This window comes from Podarcis cretensis (assembly GCF_951804945.1).
Source record: "Podarcis cretensis genome assembly, chromosome: 10".
Lineage (NCBI taxonomy): Eukaryota > Metazoa > Chordata > Lepidosauria > Squamata > Lacertidae > Podarcis > Podarcis cretensis.
In genome coordinates, this window is record NC_137179.1 from 5,529,578 (window position 1) to 5,551,908 (window position 22,331).

General features: G+C 48.5%; 1 protein-coding gene across 1 annotated transcript in view; it reads right to left on the reverse strand.

Moving 5' to 3' along the window:
* Nucleotides 1-4,848: 4,848 nt before the first annotated feature.
* LOC307224977 (uncharacterized protein) overlaps nt 4,849-22,331 on the reverse strand; it is a 60,124-nt gene continuing 42,641 nt past the window's right edge. The window contains exons 14-20 of the mRNA XM_079992464.1: nt 20,384-20,421; nt 17,410-17,522; nt 13,663-13,811; nt 10,174-10,268; nt 9,183-9,261; nt 8,238-8,346; nt 4,849-5,417 (exon numbers count right to left, since the gene is read on the reverse strand). Coding sequence (XP_079848590.1) covers nt 5,344-5,417; nt 8,238-8,346; nt 9,183-9,261; nt 10,174-10,268; nt 13,663-13,811; nt 17,410-17,522; nt 20,384-20,421 — 657 coding nt within the window. The 3' untranslated portion in view covers nt 4,849-5,343. The remainder of the gene's footprint in view (nt 5,418-8,237; nt 8,347-9,182; nt 9,262-10,173; nt 10,269-13,662; nt 13,812-17,409; nt 17,523-20,383; nt 20,422-22,331) is intronic.

Sequence of the window (22,331 nt, forward strand, 5' to 3'; positions counted from 1 at the left end):
GTGCAGAGTGCTTTTAAAATGTTTTAAAAAATTTTATTTTGAATTTTTTGTATGTGGGGTGGGGTGGGGTGGGGTGGATGTTTATTGGGCCTGGGAATTTGTTTGATTTTATGTTTTTGTAATTTTTATAATTTTTATTGTTTTTTGTTTGTATTGTTTTATTTGTGTTGTTGCTTTTTTGTTGTTGTTTTTTAAAGGGGTTATTTTGTTCTTAAGGGGAGGGGTCAGGGCTGCCGGGGAGTGGGCCCCAGCCCACAAAATGGCTGGGGCATGTTCCACAGGGGGGGATGCACTGGGACAACCGATCTCAGTGATCACGGGTAGGAGGAGGAGTTACGCTAAGACCAGACCATGTCATTACAGAGGAGGCAGGTTTAGTCGTTGTCTGAGGACTATCCCTGCCTCCGGGTCTGGTCCTGACCGGATGAATACTAGAATCAGCAAGGGATACCCACATGACCTGAAAGTGTTGCTGTGCAATGCCAGGTCAATGATTCATAAGACCACTGCCATCCATGACTTGATCATGGATGGAGGACTTGACCTGGCATGTGTAACAGAGACTTGGTTGGATGAAGCAGATGGGCCTGTCCTTGCCGCTGCTTGTCCACCAGGTTTCTCTTACGCACAGCAACCCAGGTCATGTGGGCGGGGAGGGGGGGTTGCAGTGATTTTTAGGAAGTCATTAGTTTGCACCAGGCGTCCTATTGGGAAGACCCAGTTTTCTGAGTGCATGTTCTGGAAGTTGGGCAATAGGGGCAGTACAGGATTCCTTTTGGTGTACCGACCTCCCCGCTGCACCAAGGATTCCCTGCCCGAGCTGCTTCAGGTCGTGGCGGATGTTCTCCTGGAGACACCTAGCTTGGTCGTCCTAGGGGATTTTAACATCCATGCCGACACGACCTTACAAGGGGCCGCTCGGGACTTCGTGGAAAGCATGGCCTCCATGGGGCTGTCCCTGAATAAGTCTGGCCCAACCCATAGCCGCGGACATGCCTTGGACCTGGTGTTTACCTCTACGGATGTTGGTGATCTGACACTAAGTAAAAGTGAAACGAAAGAAGTGCCATGGTCAGATCACTTCCTGGTGCAACTGGACTTCTCTGCGACCCATCCCCTCTGCAGGGAGGTGGGACCGATTCGGATGGTCCGCCCCCGCCACTTAATGGATCCAAATGGTTTCCAGAGAGTGGTAGGGGATGCTTTATCCCATGTTGATGGCCTTTCAGCCGATTCCCTGGTGGCCCGCTGGAATGCGGAATTAACCAGGGCTATTGACTGTTTGGCTCCGAAGCGCCCTCTCCGATTGCATGGAGCCCGGAGAGCCCCGTGGTTTTCCACGGATCTGAGGGCAATGAAACAATCGTTGAGACGGCTAGAGCGCCGGTGGCGGATAACCCATTCTGAATCTGACCGGACACAGGTTAGAGCTCAACGTCGAGCCTACCAAGTGGCGATAGCGACGGCGAAGAAGACTTTCTTCACCGCCTCTATTGCATCTGCAGAAAACAGCAGCAGGAGACTCTTTCAGGTGGTTCACAATTTAGCGGAACCACCTGTAACATCGGGGCCCAGTACGGGCCACATGTTCTCCTGCAATGATTTTGCAAATTTTTTTGCAGATAAAATCGCTCAGATTCGGGAAGAAGTAGACTCCACCGTGGGAGCAGGGCCGGGGCGGGAGAGTGCTAGAGTCCTGTCTGGTCAAGTTGTGTGGGATCAATTCCAAGCTGTTACCTCCGAGGATGTGGACAGGCTGCTCGGACGAGTGAAGTCAACCACCTGTCTCCTGGATCCTTGCCCATCCTGGCTTATAAAAGCTAGCCGGGAAGGACTGGGCGATGGGCTTCGTGGGGTGGTGAATGCTTCCCTCCGTGAGGGAGCCTTCCCAGACCCGCTGAAAGAGGCGGTTATTAAACCGCTTCTTAAAAAACCATCTCTAGATGCGGCCACGATGGCCAATTATCGCCCAGTCTCAAACCTTCCATTCTTGGGCAAGGTGATTGAGCGAGTGGTTGCTGAACAACTCCAGGCACGCCTGGAAGAAGCGGACCATTTGGATCCCTTCCAGTCGGGATTCAGGCCTCATCATGGGACTGAAACTGCCTTGGTCGCACTGGTTGATGACCTCCGGCGGGCTAGGGACAAAGGTGAGAGCTGTTTCCTAGTTCTGCTGGATCTCTCAGCGGCGTTTGATACCATCGACCATGACATCCTTCTGGACCGTCTTGAGGGGCTGGGAGCTGGGGGCACTGTCATACAGTGGTTCCGCTCCTTCCTCCTGGGCCGTGTTCAGAAAGTGGTGGTGGGGGATGAGTGTTCAGACCCCTGGGCTCTCACTTGTGGGGTGCCTCAGGGTTCTGTCCTCTCCCCCATGCTTTTCAACATCTACATGCAGCCGCTGGGAGGGATCATCAGGAGGTTTGGGCTGGGTGTTCATCAGTATGCAGATGATACCCAGCTCTACCTCTCTTTTAAATCAGAACCAGTGAAGGCGGTGAAGGTCCTGTGTGAGTGCCTGGAGGCGGTTGGAGGATGGATGGCGGCTAACAGATTGAGGTTGAATCCTGACAAGACAGAAGTACTGTTTTTGGGGGACAGGAGGCGGGCAGGTGTGGAGGATTCCCTGGTCCTGAATGGGGTAACTGTGCCCCTGAAGGACCAGGTGCGCAGCCTGGGAGTCATTTTGGACTCACAGCTGTCCATGGAGGCACAGGTCAAATCTGTATCCAGGGCAGCTGTTTACCAGCTCCATCTGGTACGTAGGCTGAGACCCTATCTGCCTGCAGACTGTCTCGCCAGAGTGGTACATGCTCTGGTTATCTCCCGCTTGGACTACTGCAATGCGCTCTACGTGGGGCTACCTTTGAAGGTGACCCGGAAACTACAACTAATCCAGAATGCGGCAGCTAGACTGGTGACTGGGAGCGGCCGCCGAGACCATATAACACCGGTCTTGAAAAACCTACATTGGCTCCCAGTATGTTTCCGAGCACAATTCAAAGTGTTGGTGCTGACCTTTAAAGCCCTAAATGGCCTCGGTCCAGTATATCTGAAGGAGCGTCTCCTCCCCCATCGGTCTGCCCGGACACTGAGGTCCAGCTCCGAGGGCCTTCTGGCGGTTCCCTCCCTGCGAGAAGCAAAGCTACAGGGAACCAGGCAGAGGGCCTTCTCGGTGGTGGCGCCCGCCCTGTGGAATGCCCTCCCATCGGATGTCAAGGCGATGGACAACTACCTGACATTCAGAAAACATCTGAAGGCAGCCCTGTTCAGGGAAGTTTTTAATATGTGATATTTTAGTGTATTTTTCATCTCTGTTGGAAGCCGCCCAGAGTGGCTGGGGAAACCCAGCCAGATGGGCGGGGTACAAATAATAAATTATTATTATTATTATTATTATTAAATACCGTATTGGCCCGAATATAAGCTGCACCCACACATAACCCGCACCTTTAAAATTCAAGGGGGGTGGGAGACCACACCCGAATATAAGCCGCTCCCTTAAAATTCTGCAGGCACTCATACCCGTTCCATTTTACTGTATGTCTGTTTCAGCAGTGATACTGTAAAAGCCAATTTTTGTAAGGTTGTAAATTTAAGCCGCACTTATAACTTCTCATGGTTGGAATTTGGAAAAAAGAAGTGTGGCTTATATTCAGGCCAATATGGTAAAAAACAAACTCATATGCAGTTAGGGCTGCAAATGTCCGAAATCCTGCAAGCCAATGTCAAGTAACGGCGGACGAGATTGATGAACAAAGCGGCTGCCCAGTGGTTGTTTCTGATGGTCCTGTATTAAGTTTGGGAAACTGCACTAGACTTTCATGATCATTCACAAAACGCCCCCCCCCCCCAAAAAAAAAACACACACCACACCACACCACAACTTTTCCCCTCTCTCAGAGGTTGGGTGGACCAGCCAAGGGGGGAAAAGGTATCATAAGACCTTTTCGCTCCAAAAGACGCACCTGACCATAAGACATACCTAGTTTTTAGAGGAGGAAAACAAGAAAAAAATATTCTGAACGAAACAGTGGATGTATGATTTTTGTGGTTCATGCTGTGGCCACAGACATGTGATTTGACGGTGAGTTTGGGGTAGCCCAATGCAAAAATCCTGAGGATCCATGTGGATCTGTGCTTTGTAACCACGTGTTTGCGCCATTGCGGCCCCACAAAACAGTGGATGTGTGTTTTTGGGGGGCCGGCTGTAGCCATGGACATGCTATGTGATCTGATGGAGAATTTGGGGTGACCCAATGCAAAAATGCTGAGGATCCATGAGCTTTTACCTCCCCCCTCCCAGGCAGCCTTCTATATTGCGTCCCTTATCTCCCTCCCAATCACTTGCCGATCAGCTGCTTCCTTTCAACACTCCCTTCCCTCTTGTTTGCCTTAGTGTCTTTTCCTTAGCTGGAGCAAATTTTTGCTCCGCCTTCTAATTTCTCTCCTCATTGCTTGTTTTAGTATTTCTGTCTCCTCTCCTTGCAAGTTCGCTGTCTTTACCTCCTCCCTCCCAGGCAGCCTCCTTTATCACTAGAGTCCCTTATCCCCCTCCCGATCGCTTGCCGATCAGCTGCTCAGCAGCTTTGTTTCAACACCCCCTTCCCTCTTTCAAAAAAAGAAAAGAAAGCACAATCTGCTTTTCGCCCCTGGGCAATTTGGCTCCAGGGACCACGCATTCGCTCCATAAGACACACAGACATTTCCCCTTACTTTTTAGGAGGAAAAAAGTGCGTCTTATGGAGCGAAAAATACGGTATTTCATGACCACACAGCCTCCCTATTGAGATAAGACGGCGACTCAGAGCTACTGAAAAGAAGTTCAAGGGCCAAGTGGGAGACGTATTCAGAAGAGGCATCTTTTATTGTGCTTGGAGTCAAGGCCAGAGGCAGTTTTGCTTGGGAGCACCCTGCCATCACCACCTCGACCACCGCCACCGGGACATGAGGTAGCTAGCTGTTTTGAGCAAACAGAACCCCAGAAAGTCACGAACACAGCGAGAGCCTTCGAGAAAACAGCAGACATCGGAGCTGTCGGGAATCTCGGACAGTTTTTGGGAGCGTGGAAAGGAGCAAGGAGTTGGCTCGCTTGCTCCCGTCCATCCAACTTCCAACAACATCCTTCTGCCGTTCCCAGTTCAGCCTCTTCAATTTAAAAACACCCAACGTGTCGGGGAACAAGCTTTGAAGCTGGCAGGAATCTGAGAGAGGCTTCCCACCACCAAAACCTTGACAAGATGCAGCAGGAAACCTTCCTTGGTAGTGGCGGCGGTTTTTAAAGTCCCTGAGCGAAAGGCACATTCCGCGGCGGGAGGATGGGGTCCAGCGCGGTGCGAGGAATCAGCATCCAGCGGGAGAAGGAGCAAAGAAGTACACTGCGAGGAGGATGAAGTAAACCATCACCAGCACGGTGCCTACGGGGGGAGAGAGCAGGTCAGCATGGAAAGATTGGGGGGTCCAAGTCATCGTTTGCATGAGACATCTTTTCTTGGCGATTTGAAGGCCGGTAGATTCACCGGTAGATAAACTTTCACCGGTAGATAAACTTTGCTCACCTTGGGGTTTTTTTTTTTACTTTTTTTCCTTTGCTGATACTTACCAAAGTCCATACCCAAGGCAAAGTACAGTGGTGCCCCGCAAGACGAATGCCTCGCAAGACGAAAAACCCGCTAGACGAAAGGAGGTGCTTCGCAAGACGAATTTCCCTATGGGCTTGCTTCGCAAGACGAAAATGTCTTGCGAGTTTTTCTGACTTTCCCCCCCTTTCCCCCCCTTTTTCTAAGCCGCTTATCCGCTAAGCCGCTAAAAGCCACTAAAACGCTAATAGCGCTAATCCGCTAAGCTGCTAATGGGCTTGCTTTGCAAGACGATAAAACCGCTAGACGAAGAGACTCGCGGAACGGATTCTTTTCGTCTTGCGAGGCACCACTGTACCGTATTTTTCGCTCTATAGGACGCACCGGACCATAGGAGGGGTAGAACAGGGGAAAAAATTTTTTCTTCTCCCCCTCTAAAACAAGGTGCGTTCAAGGTGCGTTCAAGAGCAGGTCAGGGGACAGTGCAAAGGCTGCATGCAGCCTTGCCGCTGCCCCCCCCCCGAGCTTGTGGGGCTGGCGGTGGGGGGAAGCGCTGCTTTCCCCCACTGCCAGCCTCAAAGATCCCTGAAGCCTTTGGAGCACAGCTGCACTCTAAAGGCTTGAGGCTTTGCGCAGCCATCCCGAAGCTAAAACAGCTTCAGGCTGCAGGCTGCTATTCTCCCGCCGGGCTCCCAAGGCTTGTGGATAGCTTCCTGAAGCCTGGAGAGCGAGAGGGGTCGGTGTGCACCGACCCCTCTCGCTCTCCAGGCTTCAGCGAAAGCCTGCATTCGCTCCATAGGATGCACACACATTTCCCCTTCATTTTTGGAGGGGAAAAAGTGCGTCCTATAGAGTGAAAAATACGGTATGAATTTTTTTATCACACACCAGAAAAAAGTACATATTTTTAAAATCCAATCCAAAAAGAGAGAAAATTAGAAAAAGATAAAAACGACTTCTGATTCTCTGCCAGCTAAATGTCGTAACTTGTTCAAAGTACTCACTCATCCAGCTATTCTACAGCCTTCCCTCGGAAGTCAAACGGAATCCATTCGACTTCCAAAATATTTGGAAGCCAAAGCGTGGCTTCTGACTGGCTGAAGGGAGCTCCTGCAGCCAATCCGAAGCCCTGTTGGATGTTTGGCTTCCAAAAACAGTTCGCAAACCAGAACACTCACTTCCGCGTTTGTGGCATTCGGGAGCCAAAATGTTCGAGAACTAAGCTGTTCGAAAACCAAGGTATTTTCTATAAGCCAATTATGTAGCCAAAGATGGTTTTAACTCCTTTTAATTCTGGATTGCACTTTCTTGTAACTTAGGATCTGCTGATAAAGGGCAGGCCATAAATTCAACAAGGTTTATTCTGCATCCAGTGTGCTCCCACTGCTAGATTATTTTTTAAAGCCGCACACACGATGCACGACCCACAATCTATACTGATCGTGCCGTTTCTGAACAAATCCTGCTGTTGGATGATTCCACCCGCCCAAAAAAACCAACCCCAGCTTCAATCCAACTAGAAAACTTAAGCCTTATTCACTTTGTACTGTGTGAACATTTGAGACGGCCGCTGTGCATGCGCAGATGAGCACACCTGCGCAGATGACAGGTTCATGGCCAGAGGAAACCCAAAAGGTCCTGTGCATTGGCGAAGGCATCCCTTGGGAGGGGACAAACTTCGCACTCAGATGGTGAAAAACCTGAAATGACTTTGCTGCGTTTTAAGCTGCTGATGTGAACATACCCTTAAAGGTAAAAGGTCCAGTCGTGGCCGACTCTGGGGTTGAGGCGCTCATCTCGCTTTAATGGCTGAGGGAGCCGGTGTACAGCTTCCGGGTCATGTGGCCAACAGGACTAAGCCACTTCTGGTGAACCAGAGCAGCACAAGGAAACGCTGTTTACCTTCCCGCCAGAGCAGTACCTACTTATCTACTTGCACTCAACTGCTAGGTTGGCAGAAGCTGGGACTGAGCAATGGGAGCTCACCCCATCACGGGGATTCAAACTGCTGACCTTCTGATTGGCAAGCCCTAGGCTCTGTGGTTCAACCCACAGCGCCACCCGCGTCCCTTCTGAACATACCCTTAAAGGTAAAGGTAAAGGTACCCCTGCCCGTACGGGCCAGTCTTGACAGACTCTGGGGTTGTGCGCCCATCTCACTTAAGAGGCCGGGGGCCAGTGCTGTCCGGAGACACTTCCGGGTCACGTGGCCAGCGTGACATCGCTGCTCTGGCGAGCCAGAGCCGCACACGGAAACGCCGTTTACCTTCCCGCTGGTAAGCGGTCCCTATTTATCTACTTGCACCCGGAGGTGCTTTCGAACTGCTAGGTTGGCAGGCGCTGGGACCGAGCAGCGGGAGCGCACCCCGCCGCAGGGATTCGAACCGCCGACCTTTCGATCGGCAAGCCCTAGGCGCTGAGGCTTTAACCCACAGCGCCACCTGCGTCCCCTGAACATACCCTTAAGATTGCTTAAATCTACGATTCCCAGCACCTGGAGACGGGTGGCGTGGAGATTACATTTTGAATGTCCTTTAAAGGTTACAGCAAGTACGCAGCCCAACTTAGCTCAGAGGCAGTGGTCTTCTGGGTCCGAGTAGCCCCCCCCCCCGCCCCAGCAGGCAGGACTGGAACTTGCAGCTTGTAAGCCACCTTTACCTTGGAAGTAGTCACACTTGCCATCCATAAAGATGTAATTCATCAAGACCACGCTGAACATGCTTGCATAAACATGAAGGTCACTGAAGACCAGGATGAAGTCCGTGGGCTGGAAAGAATAAGAATAAGAATAAGAATAAGAAGTTTTATTTATACCCCGTCCTCCCCAGCCAAGACTGGGCTCAGGGCAGCTAACACCAAATATAAAAACAATTGATTTGAAATACAGCTTAAAAACAAAATTAAAATACAACATTAAAACATTAAAATGCAGCCTCATTTCAGTGGAAACTCAATCAAAAACTTTTTGGGGATGAAAACGTCAAGTCTTCACCCAGGCCAACTATCCAGACTGGTCCTACGTGGGCCAGAAAAAAGCCAGGGAAGTCCCCAAATAGGAGTTCCATCACAGAAGGAGAAAGGAAAAAAGAAAGAGGGGGAGGGAATCAAATTGGCTCCAAGCCAAAGGCTAGGCGGAACAGCTCTGTCTTACAGGCCCTGCGGAAAGAAATCAGATCCTGCAGGGCCCTGGTCTCATGAGGCAGAGTGTTCCACCAGGCTGGGGCCAGTGCTTAGAAGGCCCTGGTTTGCTCATTTCTATATACAGGGTGCCTACATTCTGCATGGACTGGTTGCGTGGCAACACGTGCAAATGGCTTTAGATACCTACGAGGTCCATAAAGTACCATACAGCATATATTCAACACAAAAAAACAGTGACAGTTTGTTGTTGACAAAGGACAGCTGGACATAGAAAGGGCCCCATTGCCTTCAGTAGCTGAGGGCCTCATCATTTAATGTATTTTTAATGGGAGGGGTATAAATAATAAATTATTATTATTATTATTATTATTATTATTATTAACCTAAATCCGGCCCTGCTTGGGGGTCTCTTTCAACACCATGATATGACAATACAAGGAGGTTGGGGAGCCCATGACTTACATAGAAGACTGTGAAAAGCACCAGGATGGGTATTTGCAGCATGCAGACCTGAACCGCGATGCAGTTCCCAATCTCAATGCTGGAAGAGAGAAAGAGACAGGAGGGGAGGTGAATGCAGTTGTCAAAAATCCCCTCCCCGGATACATAAGGACCCCAACCGCCTTGCTGTTTCCCACTACCCGGTTAGAAATCGCCTTCTGTAGCATAGAGTTCCAAAGGTCCCTCTCTGACAGGATGGCAAGGGCACCTGCCACAACGCAGGAGGGGTCATGTTTACATCGCAGAATCCGCACACGGTTCCAGGGTACCTCAGAGATCACCTGAACCCTTATACTATCCTAGCTTGGTCGATGAGATCATCTGCAGGTGTGTTGCTGGTCAACCCCAACCCTCCAAGTTGGCAAAAGCTCGTTCGACAACGGAAAACTGATGTCATCGGAACAGTCCTGTGGAACTCTATGCCACTGGAAATTCAGCTTTTAAATGCCTCCCGAAAGCTTTCCCGCTCCACTGGGAGATGACTCAAGACAATTACATCCTTCCCAAAATGGCTAATTCAGGCATAGGCAACCTCGGCCCTCCAGATGTTTTGGGACTACAACTCCCATCATCCTTAGCTAACAGGACCAGTGGTCAGGGATGATGGGAACTGTAGTCCCAAAAACATCTGGAGGGCCAAGTTTGCCTACGCCTGACATAGATGGTGCCACTGGCTTTAGCGCCCTCTACTGCCAGCCTCCGAGTTTTCTGCCCAGTGAGTTGTAGTTTCAGCTGAAAATGGGTGTCTGTTTTTAACCTTTTAAATGTTCTTTGTTGCATTCTTTTATTGCTGCAAACTGTTTTGAGATGTATATATATATTGGGCTGAAAAAAATGGGTTTTCCTTCTTCACATCCGCTGCGACCTGCACCCCGGTCTAAAGAGGAGGAGGAGGGCATATTTAAGGAATATTTCTTGGGGAACCCTCTAGGCTAGGCTTCCGCGGACCCACCTCAGGCTGAGATTGTTCTGCAGGGCAAACTGGATCCCATTGACGATCTCTGGGAGTTCTGGCACCATGGCAAGGATGGTCACGCCAATGAAGTGCTGAGGGAAGGAGAGACAGCCTGGTTATTTGGTTCTTTAGCCAATTTATAAGCTGCTCGCTCCAAGCAGTGCAGAGCTTCAATATACAGTGGTGCCTCGCAAGACAAAAAGAATCCGTTCCGCGATTCTCTTCGTTTAGCAGTTTTTTCGTCTTGCGAAGCAAGCCCATTGACGGCTTAGCGGATTAGCGCTATTAGCGGCTTAGCGGCTTTTAGCGGCTTATCAGCTTAGCGGATAAGCAGATAAGCGGCTTAGCGGCTTAGAAAAAAGGGGGGGAAGGGGGAAAAAAGTCGGAAAAACTCGCAAGACATTTCGTCTTGCGAAACAAGCCCATAGGGAAATTCGTTTTGCAAAGTGCCTCCAAAACGGAAAACCCTTTCGTCTAGCGGGTTTTCCGTCTTGCGAGGCATTCGTCTTGCGGGGCACCACCGTACTGTATTTTTCGCTCTATAAGATGCACCAGACCATGAGACGCACCTAGTTTTTGGAGAAGGTAAACAAGAAAAAAAATATTCTGAATCTCAGAAGCCAGAACAGCAAGAAGGATCGCTGCGCAGTGAAAGCAGCAATCCCTCTTGCTGTTCTGGCTTCTGGGATAGCTGCGCAGCCTGCATTCGCTCCATAAGACGCACACACATTTCCCCTTACTTTTTAGGAGGGAAAAAGTGAGTCTTATAGAGCAAAAAATACGGTATATACACAACGCGACTAAAATAGGGTTCACCCACGCCAGGGGTCGGCAAACTTTTCCAGCAGGGGGCCTGTCCACTGTCCCTCAGACCTTGTGGGGAGCCGGACTATATTTTTTTTTTTAAAAATGAACAAATTCCTATGCCCCACAAAAACCCAGAGATGCATTTTAAATAAAAGCATACATTCTACTCATGTAAATTTCCTTCCCGGGGGGGGGGGTTGTCTGTATGAATCTGTATTTTATTCCAAATCCATGTTATGGGTCATTGGACCGCAATAAAGATTATTATTATTACCCATGTATAAACACCAGACAGGCCCCACAAATAAGCCAGAGATGCCTTTTAAATAAAAGGACACATTCTACTCATGTAAAAACAAGCTGATTCCTGGACTGTCCGGGGGCCAGATTTAGAAGGTGACTGGACCAGATCCGGCCCCCAGGCCTTAGTTTGCCTACCCAGGGTGTAGGATAGTCAACACTTCATGACATTCTAGCATATCGGAAGCCGAATGATTCGGAACCCGAACGCCGAAAACCCGGAAGTAATTGCTTCAGTTTTCAAACGTGCCTCAGAAGTCAAACAACTTCTGAGGCATGTTTCTCAGTTTCCCCCATTGAACTTGCCGGCAGCCCATTGCGCCTCAGTTGCCGAACGTTTCGGAAGTTGAACGGTCTTCCGGAATGGATTACGCTTGACAACCAAAGAACTGAAGTTCCACTGTATCAATATTATGATTATGATTATGATTATTTCCTCACACCAGTCTCCTTTTCAGAGTTAACCCGGTTCAGAGAAACTCCAGACCAACGGAGCAGAAATTGTGGGAAAATGGCAATTACGGGAGAATGTCATGAGGCAATGCAGAAATACAGCGGTGCCCCGCAAGACGAATGCCTTGCAAGACGAAAAACCCGCTACACGAAAGGGTTTTCCGTTTTGGAGGTGCTTCACAAAACGAATTTCCTATGGGCTTCGCAAGACGAAAATGTCTTGCGAGTTCCTGCGGGGTTTTTTTCCTCCCCACCCCCTTTTCTAAGCCGCTTATCTGCTTATCCGCTAAGCCGATAAGCCGCTAAAAGCCGCTAAAAGCCGCTAATAGCGCTATTCCGCTAAGCCGTCAATGGGCTTGCTTCGCAAGACGAAAAAACCGCTAGACGAAGAGACTCACGGAACGGATTAATTTCGTCTTGCGAGGCACCACTGTACTTAAAAAAATTAAAACGCCTCCTTGCGTTACTGATATATCGTTCAAAGACTGATCATATACTTAAAGACCCATAAAACAATGCTAACGGCCCAATGGCAACACCGTTTCTTTTTCTTCTATTTTAAACATTTTGAACACTTTTATTTCCAGATACTTCCAGAGTACATGCAAAACGGCATTAGTCACAATAGATTTACAGTAGATTCTAATCTATTTTAAGTGTGGAATTGAGAATCCTTTTTAGCATATATAAAAAGACTAAACATCAACACCTCATAACTTTGAATAGGATGTTTACATTTTCCACTTTTTAAAGTTGCAATACCTAGTTACTAGGCATTGTATGTAACAGATGGTTTAGTTATCAGAACTTCAGAGGCTTAACAGCAACACTGCAGAACAAATTGAAGTTCCCAACGTATCCCCCCTTTTCTGTCGGCAGCCAGCCTCAAAACCCTGCCATCCCACTTAACCAACAGAATTTATTCGCCTGTATATAGGATGTCTTATTTATCATGAGAAGACACTCTCTCAACGGCATCTCACATAACTTTAAAAAGAAATTTAACAAAAATAATCCTAAAATAAAATAATCCGTGTCCAGGGCAGCTGTTTACCATCTCCATCTGGTACGTAGGCTGAGACCCTATCTGCCTGCAGACTGTCTCGCCAGAGTGGTGCATGCTCTGGTTATCTCCCGCTTGGACTACTGCAATGCGCTCTACGTGGGGCTACCTTTGAAGGTCACCTGGAAACTACAACTAATCCAGAATGTGGCAGCTAGACTGGTGACTGGAAGTGGCCACCGAGACCATATAACACTGGTCCTGAAAGACCTACATTGGCTCTCAGTACGTTTCTGAGCACAATTCAAAGTGTTGGTGCTGACCTTTAAAGCCCTAAACGGCCTCAGTCCAGTACACCTGAAGGAGCGTCTCCACCCCCATCGTTCTGCCCGGACACTGAGGTCCAGCTCCGAGGGCCTCCTGGCGGTTCCCTCGCTGCAAGAAGCCAAGTTACAGGGAACCAGGCACAGGGCCTTCTCGGTGGTGGCGCCCTCCCCGTGGAACGCTCTCCCGTCAGATGTCAAAGAGAACAACAACTACGACTTTTAGAAGACATCTGAAGGCAGCCCTGTTTAGGGAAGCCTTTAATGCTTGATGTATTACAGTATTTTAATATTTTTTTGGAAGCCGCCCAGAGTGGCTGGGGAAGCCCAGCCAGATGGGCGGGGTATAAATAATTAATTATTATTATTAAAAACTAAAAATCACATTGAAAGGCTTGGGAGAACAGAGAGGCTTAAGAGATGCTCTGTGGACACAGTAAGCCATGGTTGGGGTGCCACCACCAAAAAGGCCCCGGTAGCAAACCACCTCCTTAGATGGGGTGGGGGACATGGAGAAGGAGCTCCGGTCTTCCCGCCAAGGATGGCATCATCCCACTGCGGCCCCCACCTGCTCCAGCCCCGGCCCTGCCTCCTCCTCACCTGAGACACCGCTGAGTTATTCAAGATGGGGCTGATGTGCTCCGTGGCCAGGTCAGCGCAGGCGGACATGCCCAGAGTGGCAACCAGCAAGATGAGCAAAGCTCTCCAGCGAGACCAGTGGACCACTGCGCTGTGATGGTGACCGGGCACTAGAGAACAGGAGAGACGCGTACATCCGTATTACTTGTTTAGAACAGATTTATGAAAGATGTATTGATTAGAATATTTGTGTGAGATTGTATGGGAAAAATACGGAATAACAATCTTGCTTAAAATTTATACAGGAAGTGCAGTGTAAGCGATGGAAGTCAATCAATGAATTATTATTATTATTTTCATATTGAGATATTTGTAGAATAAACTTGGAAGAAATTCTTCAAACTTTTCTTCTTCTTTTCTCTTTATTTTTTCTTCTTTCTTTTCTTTTTTCCTTTTTTCATATATATGTGTTTATTTGAAATATGTATGTATGTATTTGCAATATTTTGCTTATTTTGTAACAATTATGTTAATTTTTTAAATAAAATAATGAAAAAAAATATATTACTTGCATCCAACTGCGTTGCCCCAGCCACTCTGGGCGGCTTCCAACAGAATATAAAAGAACGCAGCAAAACATCCAGCAACATTACCACAGTTGTTATTTATTAAATTTATTCCCCCCCCCTTTTTTGCAGGTAACTATAATTTTTTTATTTTTTTATTTTTTTATTTGGTTTTCCAACATAAATCCTAAGAACAAGATTCCAAGGAATCTCCTGGACTTCCATCCTCCCCTTATTATGGAGGCACAGGTCAATTCTGTATCCAGGGCAGCTGTCTACCAACTCCACCTGGAACGCAGGCTGAGACCCTACCTGTCCGCAGACTGTCTCGCCAGAGTGGTGCATGCTCTGGTTATCTCCCGCTTGGACTACTGCAATGCGCTCTACGTGGGGCTACCTTTGAAGGTGACTCAGAAACTACAACTAATCCAGAATGCGGCAGCTAGACTGGTGACTGGGGGCGGCCGCCGAGACCACATAACACCAGTCTTGAAAGACCTACATTGGCTCCCAGTACATTTCCGAGCACAATTCAAAGTGTTGGTGCTGATCTTTAAAGCCCTAAACGGCCTCGGTCCAGTATACCTGAAGGAGCGTCTCCACCCCCATCGTTCAGCCCGAATACTGAGGTCCAGCGCCGAGGGCCTTCTGGCGGTTCCCTCATTGCGAGAAGCAAAGCTACAGGGAACCAGGCAGAGGGCCTTCTCGGTAGTGGCACCCGCCCTGTGGAACGCCCTTCCAGCAGATGTCAAAGCGATAAACAACTACCTGACATTCAGAAGACATCTTAAGGCAGCCCTGTTCAGGGAAGTTTTTAACGTGTGATATTTTACTGTATTTTTGCTTTCTATGGAAGCCGCCCAGAGTGGCTGGGGAGGCCCAGCCAAATGGGCGGGGTATAAATAATAAATTATTATTATATTATTATTATTAATCATTTCCTCTTGGTGATGTTGAGCCGAATCTTTTACATCTCCATTGCGTCCAGAATTCACCCTTAAACTACAAGGGGTGTTTATTTGTTATTTATTAAATTTCTAAGAAGCCTTCATCCAAAGATTACAGGGCAGCCATTCTCTCTCTCTCTCTCTCTCTCTCACACACACACACACACACACAGTGGAAACTCGGGTTGAGAACGTAATCCGTGCAGGATGCATGTTCGCAACCCGCAGCATTCGCAACCCACAATGGCGCGTCTGCTGCAGGTTGCGATTCAGAGCTTCTGCGCATGCGCAAAGCGCAATTAACGCTTCTGCACATGCGCGACCACAGAAACCCGGAAGTAACCCGTTCTGGTACTTCTGGGTTTTGGCGGTCCGTAACCCAAAAAAACACAACCTGAAGCGTTTGTAAACCGAGGTATGACTGTATAGGTAAAAAGGTAAAGCACCCCTGGACGTTTAAGTCCAGTCAAAGGCGACGGGGGCTGCGGTGCTCATATCACTTTCAGGCCGAGGGAGTCAACGTTTGTCCACAGACAGTTTTCCAGGTCAACTGGCCAGCAGGACTAAACCACTACTGGCACACGGAGGACTGTGACGATTGCCAGAGCTCACAGAAACGCTGTTTACCTTCCCGCCGGAGTGGTACCTATTTACAGTGGTGCCCCGCAAGACGAACGCCTCGCAAGACGGAAAACCCGCTAGACGAAAGGGTTTTCCGTTTTGGAGGCGCTTCGCAAAACGAATTTCCCTATGGGCTTGCTTCGCAAGACGAAAATGTCTTGCGAGTTCCTGCGGGGTTTTTTCCCTTTCCCCCCCTTTTCCTAAGCCCTAAGTCGCTTATCAGCTGATCCGCTGATAAGCCATTATCAGCTGATCCGCTAAAAGCCGCTAAACCGCTAATAGCGCTAATCCGCTAAGCTGTCAATGGGCTTGCTTCGCAAGACGAAAAAACCGCTATACGAAGAGCCTCACGGAACGGATTAATTTCGTCTTGCGAGGCACCACTGTATCTACTTCCACTTTGACGTGCTTTCGAACTGCTAGGTTGGCAGGAGCAGGGAGCAAGCAACAGGAGCTTACCCCGTTGTGGGGATTCGAACCGCCGACCTTCTGATTCGCAAGTCCTAGGCTCTGTGGTTTAACCCACAGCGCCACCCGCGTCCCTATTAACCTTTACCTTTACCATACACACACACCATAGAAACAAACGAAAACAATTCATCACCCAATTCAGTTTAATATCCTATAGATTGTTTAACTGACCAAAGGCCTGGGAGAAGTAGGGCTTGCCTGGCATCCGACCCACTTCTAAAAGGCCACCTAAGGAAAGCTTTTGCCACGGTTTTGTCTGATCTTTTCCAAGACGGGAGCCATCCCTGCTTCCTGTTGCAGCGAGTTCCGCAGATTAACTCTGCACTGTGAAGAATTGTGTACAGAGCTCTGGGACTTCAACATGGTGGCGCACAACCCGCCTCAAGGCATTAAGAGAGGCCCACTTCCTACTGCCATGCGCTCTATGTGGGGCTACCTTTGAAGGTGACCTGGAAACTACAACTAATCCGGAATGCGGGTGAGCTCCCGTTGCTCAGTCCCTGCTCCTGCCAACCCAGCAGTTCAAAAGCACGTCAAAGTGCAAGTAGATAAATAGGTACCGCTCTGGCGGGAAGGTAAACGGCGTTTCCGTGTGCTGCTCTGGTTCGCCAGAAGCGGCTTAGTCATGCTGGCCACATGACCCGGAAGCTGTACGCCGGCTCCCTTGGCCAATAAAGCGAGATGAGTGCCGCAACCCCAGAGTCGGCCACGACTGGACCCAATGGTCAGGGGTCCCTTTACCTTTCTGACCACAATTCAAAGTGTTGGTGTTGACCTTTCAAGCCCTAAATGGCCTCAGTCCAGAATACATGAAGGAGCGTCTCCGCCCCCATCGTCCAGCCCAGACACTGAAGTCCAACTCTGAGGGCCTTCTGGCGGTTCCCTCCCTGCGAGAAGTGAGGTTTCAGGGAACCAGGCAGAGGGCCTTCTCGGTGGTGGCACCTGCCCTGCGGAACATCCTCCCAGCAGATGTCTAGGAAATAAACAACTATCTGACTTTTAGTAGGCATTTTAAGGCAGCCCTGTTTAGGGAAGCTTTTAAGATTTGTATTTTAATATTTTGCTGGAAGCCACCCAGAGTGGCTGGGGAAACCTAGCCAGATGGGTGGGGTGTAAATTATTCCCCATCTGACAAGAGAAAGGCAGCTCAGGAAGCTACTTACTGTGGCAGTCGCTGACATGGATGTCGTAGATGTGCGAGTGAGTCTTCAGGGTGAAGAGCAGGCCGATGATGTACGCCGCAGGGAGCAACAGGGACACCGTATACACCAGGGGCCTGCCACACACAAAGGGTTAAAATATCCGGGGGGGGGGTTCTACCCTTTACACCTGGCCCACCTGCCAGGGCAACCCCAGGACCAAACTTTAAGAGGCAGAGATGAGCGTAGAGAAGCTGATCTATACCAAGACAGACCAGCTGCTTCTATCTTCCTGGTGGTGCAGCAATAAAACCGCTAGGCCATTTGCAGAGCTAAGCAGGGTCAGCTTTGGTTTCAAATGGAATGGGGAACCGCATGTTGAGATTCCTGCATAGCAAAGGGTTGGACTAGAGGACCTTTGGGGGCCCCTTACGATTCTATGGTTCTAGGCGGTCAGCACCGAATTTTCCGCTCTATAAAACGCACTTTTCCCCTCCTAAAAAGTAAGGGGAAATGTGTGTGTGTCTTATGGAGGGAATGCAGGTGGGAGGCTCTGCTCAGCACTCCCTTCAAAGAGCCGCGTGGAGCGTGTGTGCGGCTCTTGGGGGCTTTTCCAGGACAGCCAGAGGGATGTGGCTGCTGCGCAGCGCTCCCTCTCGCTGTTCTAGCTTCTGGCTTAGCCGCGCAACGCCTCCGCAGGGCAGCGGGGAGCCTTCATCCCGCTGCCCTGCGGAGGCTTCATGCGGCTGTCCCTGGCTTTTGTCCCTTCCCCCACCTCCCAGAAAAGTCCCCAGGAGCCGCACTCCCCTTAAAAGCGAGCTGCTCTTGCAGGAGGAAAACCAGGGGGCTTGCTTTCGCTGAAGGCAGGAGGGCAAGAGGGATTGCTGCGCGCCGATTCCGCTTGCTCTCCTGGCTTCAGTGAAGATGGTGGAGCGCTCTCTCTTAGCTCAGGATGCTTTGCGTTGCTTTCTTATTTCTTGTTTTCCTCCCCTAAAAACTAGGTACAGTGGTGCCCCACAAGACGAACGCCTTGCAAGACGGAAAACCCGCTAGACAAAAGAGTTTTCCGTTTTGGAGGTGCTTCGCAAAACAAATTTCCTATGGGCTTGCTTCGCAAGACGAAAATGTCTTGCGAGTTCCTGCGGGTTTTTTTTCCTCCCCCCCCTTTTTCTAAGCCGCTAAGCCGCTTATCAGCTGATCCGCTAAGCCGCTTAACAGCTGAGCCGCTAAGCCGCTTATCAGCTGAGCCGCTAAGCCGCTTATCAGCTGAGCCGCTAAGCCGCTTATCAGCTGAGCCCTAAGCCGCTTATCAGCTGAGCCCTAAGCCGCTTATCAGCTGAGCCCTAAGCCGCTTATCAGCTGAGCCGCTAAGCCGCTTATCAGCTGAGCCCTAAGCCGCTTATCAGCTGAACCCTAAGCCGCTTATCAGCTGAGCCCTAAGCCGCTTATCAGCTGAGCCGCTAAGCCGCTTATCAGCTGAGCCCTAAGCCGCTTATCAGCTGAGCCCTAAGCCGCTTATCAGCTGAGCCCTAAGCCGCTTATCAGCTGATCCGCTAAGCCGCTTAACAGCTGAGCCCTAAGCCGCTTATCAGCTGAGCCGCTAAGCCGCTAAGCCGCTAATAGTGCTAATCCGCTAATCCGCTAATGGGCTTGCTTCGCAAGACGAAAAAACCGCAAGACGAAGAGACTCGCGGAATGGATTCTTTTCGTCTTGCGAGGCACCACTGTACCGGTATGTCCTATCCTCCGGTGCATCTAATAGAGCGAAAAATATGGTACTTGGTGGGAGGAATCCAGCTGCAAAGCAGGAAATTTAAGTTTGTGCCACTTCAAAGCCTTTCAGGTGTCTACAGAGAATTCATTTGGTTCAGTGTTGAGTCTTCTGTATTTTCTGATTTTATACATTTGGCTTTAATGCTTCTATAGCAGGCATAGGCAAGCTGGGCCCTCCAGATGTTTTGGGACTAGAACTCCCATCATCCCTCGCTAACAGGACCAGTGGTCAGGGATGATGGGAGTTGTCCCAAAACATCTGGAGGGCTCAGTTTGCCTGTCCTATAGCAAATGGCCGTGACATTCTCTGCCAAATGGTTTTGAAATTCTTCATATAAATAAAAATTAACGCGGAGCAGAGGGCTCTGCTGTGCTAGTGAAAAAAACGTAAGAAAAGAAGCTAAGAATATTATGAGGAAGTGCATCAAAAAGCATGAAATGACGCGACGCAATGATTAACTGGAAGAACCAAATGCAAATGAATGCAGGACGAATGCTCATCATCACTCAGCCTCCCCACAAACAAATCAGAGCAAAAGCTCATTAAAGACCAGATAACATTTAACCTCCCCGTAAGCTTTGTGCAAGCGAATCAGGATAAACGTTGGTATCTGAAGAAGTGTGCATGCACATGAAGGCTTATACCAAGAACAAACTTAGTTGGTCTCTAAGGTGCTACTGGACATTTTTTTATTTTTATAAATATTTCGATTGCGTCAGACCAACACGGCTACCTACCTGAATCTAGAACCATGAAAGGCACCACACTGAGCTTCATGAAATGGAAGTCCATCAACTTATCTGAAGAAGTGTGCATGCACACGAAAGCTTATACCAAGAACAAACTAAGTTGGTCTCCAAGGTGCTACTCGATAATTTTTAAATTTTATTATATAGCTCAATAAACAGGTTTCTTTGAGAAGCTCCTTTGAGTCGCAGGAGTCGCTTCCCCAAGCCTCATGCAGAGTTTTTATTATTATTTTCAGAAGCTACCAGGGAACTGGTGATCCGATCAGATGATGAACGACTCATGCATGGGGCTGTGTTAGAAAAATCGATCTGCCACAGTCAAGGTTGAGGAAGACAGAGAGCATGTTATGCGCCTCTGGCACATGACGGAATGGAATTTTGTGGCTCACAACAGCGCCAGCCAGCGAGGTTTCCCATGACCAGAAGCAGTTAAACAGGACAGGCAATTAAAAAGGATGAACGATAAGGTACTTACTCAACATGGCTGTAGTAAAGGGTCCCATTATTCTCCATCTACCAAGAGATAATAGAATTATCAGACCCTGCAGTGCCAGAAGTGATCCATTTGCAAATATTGTTATTTGTGGGGCTCCCTTTGAAGATGGTTTGGAAGCTTCAGCCGGTGCAGAATTTGGCAGCCAGTTTGCTCACCGAGGCAAGACTGTCTTTGGCACATAAGACCAATCCTGGCTCAATAGGTTGTCGATTAATTTCTGGGCCCAGTTCAAAGAGCTGGGTTTGACCTATAAAGTTTTAAGACCGCAGAACCTCAAGGCCAGCCTCTCTCCATATGAACTGAAAATAATAATAATAATAATAATAATAATAATAAATTTTATTTATACCCCCACTCAAGAGCCGGGTTCAGGGCGGCTAACACCAGTAAAACTACAGTAAAAACATAATGGGGGGGGGACCAATTTAAAATACAGGTTAAAATGCAATTTAAAATGCAGCCTCGTTTTAAAAGTCAAAACCATAAGGGGAGGGAAAACATAAGGGTCAGACTGAGTCCAAACCAAAGGCCAGGTGGAACAGCTCTGTCTTGCAGGCCCTGCAGAAAGATGTCAAGTCCCGCAGGGCCCTGGTCTCTTGTGACAGAGCATTCCACCAAGTCAGAGCCAGCACTGAAAAGGCCCTGGCCCAAGTTGAGACCAATCTAACCCCCTTGCGACTTGGGACCTCCAAAGTGTTGTCATTTGTGGACCTTAAGGTCCTCCGTGGGGCATACTGGGAGAGGCGATCCTGTAGGTACGTGGGTCCTAGGCCGCATAGGGCTTTAAAGGTCAAAACCAGCATCTTAAACCTGATCCTGTACTCCACCGGGAGCCAGTGCAGTTGGTAAAGCACCAGACCCTGAGATCATCTTCGTGGGATGTCCTGATGGTGGCAAAACGAGGACGGGGCCTTTTCTGCATCGACTCCATGTTTGTGGAATGCTTGCCCAATGCCTTCATTTAAACTTCCTCTTTAACAAGGCTGATTGAACCATCTACATACAACCTTCTAGAGCAGATGGGTAGTTTTAATATATGTTGTTCTTTTATTGTAAGTCACGAAGCTGCTTTGAGTTGCCATTGCAAAAAAAAAAAGGGGCAACTAATAATTTTAATGAATAAATAATAATACTTTAATTAGGGGTATTTACAGGCAAGGCAGGAAGATTCCAAGGGATTGCCTGATTACATTGAGGTCGAAAGAGGAGAGAGACAAGATACTTAATTTGCATTACCAGAAAACACTTCAGATTCAAAACGTCTCTGTGCAAATCTACAGGGATATTCCAAAATACATTTTGGAGGTGAGAACTCAGTTCAAGACTCTGGTGGACCTGCTGAAAAAGAACAACGTACCCTTCAGGTGGGAATTTCCACAGGGTTTGTCTTTCAACTTCCAAGGAAAGAAAGTCAAGATAAAAACTATACAAGATAAAGAACAGTTCCTACATAAATACGGAGAAGACCTGGTGAAAGGGGTCCTCAATTCAACTGCAGACACAGACCTGGGGAACTTGACATTTGGACTCAAATCACCAACGGACGAAGAACAGCTGCAGGGTGCAGTTGGAGGTAACTAATTAACAATGTCTCTGAAAATCTTAACTTGGAATTGTAATGGACTGAACCTTCCCAGGAAAAGGCGTGAGGTTTTTCATATTTTGAAGAAAGAACAATTGGATCTGATTTGCTTACAAGAAACCCACGTGACAAGAGCACACAGAAGACTTCTTATAAATAAAAGATTGGGACAAGAATTCATTTCATCAGATAAAGTCAAGAAAAGAGGAGTGGTGATATACGCAAAAGAGAAATTGGCTCCAAGACAGATTTTTAAAGATGAACAGGGCAGAATCTTGGCAATTGAGATACAGATCCAAGGAGAAAAAACTTTGATATTTGGAATCTATGCACCAAATGAAGGGA